At 52.2% G+C, this 2,076-nt stretch overlaps 1 protein-coding gene across 1 annotated transcript; it reads right to left on the reverse strand.

Moving 5' to 3' along the window:
- Positions 1 to 360: 360 nt before the first annotated feature.
- LOC140932453 (uncharacterized protein F54H12.2-like) lies at positions 361 to 1,776 on the reverse strand. The gene is made up of 2 exons (XM_073382062.1): positions 1,080 to 1,776; positions 361 to 992 (listed from the first exon to the last, which is right to left on the reverse strand). Exons 1-2 carry the CDS (start codon positions 1,774 to 1,776, stop codon positions 361 to 363), a joined length of 1,329 nt encoding a protein of 442 aa, XP_073238163.1.
- Positions 1,777 to 2,076: the final 300 nt, after the last annotated feature.

Consider the following 2,076-nt stretch of genomic DNA (forward strand, 5'->3'; position numbering starts at 1 on the left):
ACTATCCAGGGCTTGCAAGGTCTGGTCACTGCGGATCAGGTGCTTCCATTGACTCCACCATTGGTGCAGGTCGGGGTGGGTGTATACGTGTAGGGGCAGCCCATAACTGTCAAAGATTTCGCACTTGTTCTGTTCCGTCCACAGACCCAACCAATGTTGTCCCGGTTCTCCCGCTGGATCCGTGTTGACAATGTAGGCTTGACGGATACTCTTGGGGGGTGAACGGGGTAACTGGTCGGCGGGGTACACGCCGTGAAACACGCGTCGCAACGTGGGATCTTCGAGGGCCAACGTGCGCAACACCCTATCACTGAGCGCCACAAACTCCATGCCCGGTGTCTTCTGTCTTCTGAGTCCACTTCAGCCGTTGATGTTGTATTTTATACCTCCCATGTGATTGATCTCATACATGTTTTCATACTCGCTCCAGACCAACACGGTGATGTTGTGTCCCACTGCAGCAGCAAAATCAATGATCAGTCGCGTATTGCCCGATTGACGGGGGTTGCGATACTGAGGATCATCGGCTTTTCCACTGGGTACATTGTTGAACAGGAACAACGTGCAGTTCTTGCCTTGTCCCCAATCCCCAGGCAGCAGGAGGGGAATCTTATCTTCATTGTAGGCACCCATGGCTTGTAGAAATCGATCGTACCCCAGCAGATCTTCATAGGCTTGATCTCCAGTCAGTTGCAGGGTTCTGTAAGGGTATTCTTCTCCATTCAAGGTCTGACGTATCTGGGTGACCCCAAACTTTTCAAAGGCAAAGGGGTAGCGTTGTAGGTTTCCATTGAAGGCATCCGAATGCAATAATCCGACCATCACTCGGTCAGGAAATCGACCCACAAACACATTGTCTTGTTCCCACTGGGTGGTGCGTCCATCAAAGGAAAAAGTACGGATTTCGCTCCGCACCACGGGGTAGCGGGCAATTTGTTTGCCCAGCTGTCTTTCTTTCTGCAGTCTCACATAGACACTGGCATTCAAGGTCACTTTTCTCATCAACAACGTGACTTTGATGTCTTCTGGGTGAATGGCTGGAAATTTCTTGGCCACCAAAGTGCCTTTGTTGGGGGTACCTATCAAGTAGACAGTGTTGGGGTTGAGGAAGAGTTCTATGTCCATCTGGATATTGGGGACCAATAATTTGCCTGTCTTGAGGGGTGCCAAATGGGGGCGGATGAGGAAGGTGTGCCAATGTTCAGTCAGTAATCGGCTCGTCAAGGTACGCAATTCTGCATTGCCACTCCAATTGGCGTCTGTAGGGACATCCGAATTGGCGGCGGTGGCTCCCATGACATTCACCACATTCAGCTGATTGACCCATCCTTGCGGGGCTAACTTGGTGGCCCCTTCTTCTCGGTTGTAGTTCAAGAGGGTTTCTAGGTAGGCTCTGTAATGGTAGGTGTTGCTCTGTTCCGTCATGAGGACCCCATTCATGCTCAAGGTGATATCTCGAAAGATGGTGTGTCCAAAATTGTTGACGCAGTACACATGTCTCGATTCGTTGCCATCCGAGGTGAGCAGCCCCTCATCCAAGCCAGTATACCCAGCGGCTGGATTGGTCAGACGGACTTTGACTTTGAATCGGAGAGAATCGGTATCGTAATAATCGTCGGAGCCCGGAATGGAGAATGTGATGGGTTGGATCCCCGTCAAGGCGGGTTGAAACTCCACCTCCCGTTGCCTCCTGGCTTTGGCTTGGTTGGCCCATAACACCTTTCTGAGGTCCCCCCCTTTCATCTGGCGCGCATATCGAACCATTCTCTTCTCCATGTAGAGGGGGTCCGTCAGGCGAGAGGAGGTATGCATCAAGGGATAGCGCGCCGTCGTCGACTTGCCAAAGATCGTGCCCCCGACTTGGTACGGCGAGATGAACCGTCCACGGGCGCGTTGCCGTCGAATGCGATTTTGCGTTTTGAGAAAACCACCCACACGTACCATCTTGTTTTCAACGTCCAAAGATGTCCCGTATGCGTTGAGTCGCTCTTTTATAGGTTTTTTTGGCTTGGTGTTTGCCGCCCGCCCAGGCCATGGCAGGGGCTTTCCGTTTTAAGCCGCGGGTGAGTTGCCCCT

Source organism: Porites lutea, chromosome 3 (assembly GCF_958299795.1).
Source record: "Porites lutea chromosome 3, jaPorLute2.1, whole genome shotgun sequence".
Lineage (NCBI taxonomy): Eukaryota > Metazoa > Cnidaria > Anthozoa > Scleractinia > Poritidae > Porites > Porites lutea.

What these genes read in the sequence shown, in the direction of transcription:
- LOC140932453 (XM_073382062.1), bottom strand. Translation starts at nt 1,776, where the DNA reads ATGGAGAAGAGAATGGTTCGATATGCGCGCCAGATGAAAGGGGGGGAC. An exon ending in CAACACTGTCTACTTGATAG is followed by an intron (nt 993 to 1,079) that starts GTACCCCCAACA and finishes TGATGAGAAAAG; the next exon opens with TGACCTTGAATGCCAGTGTC.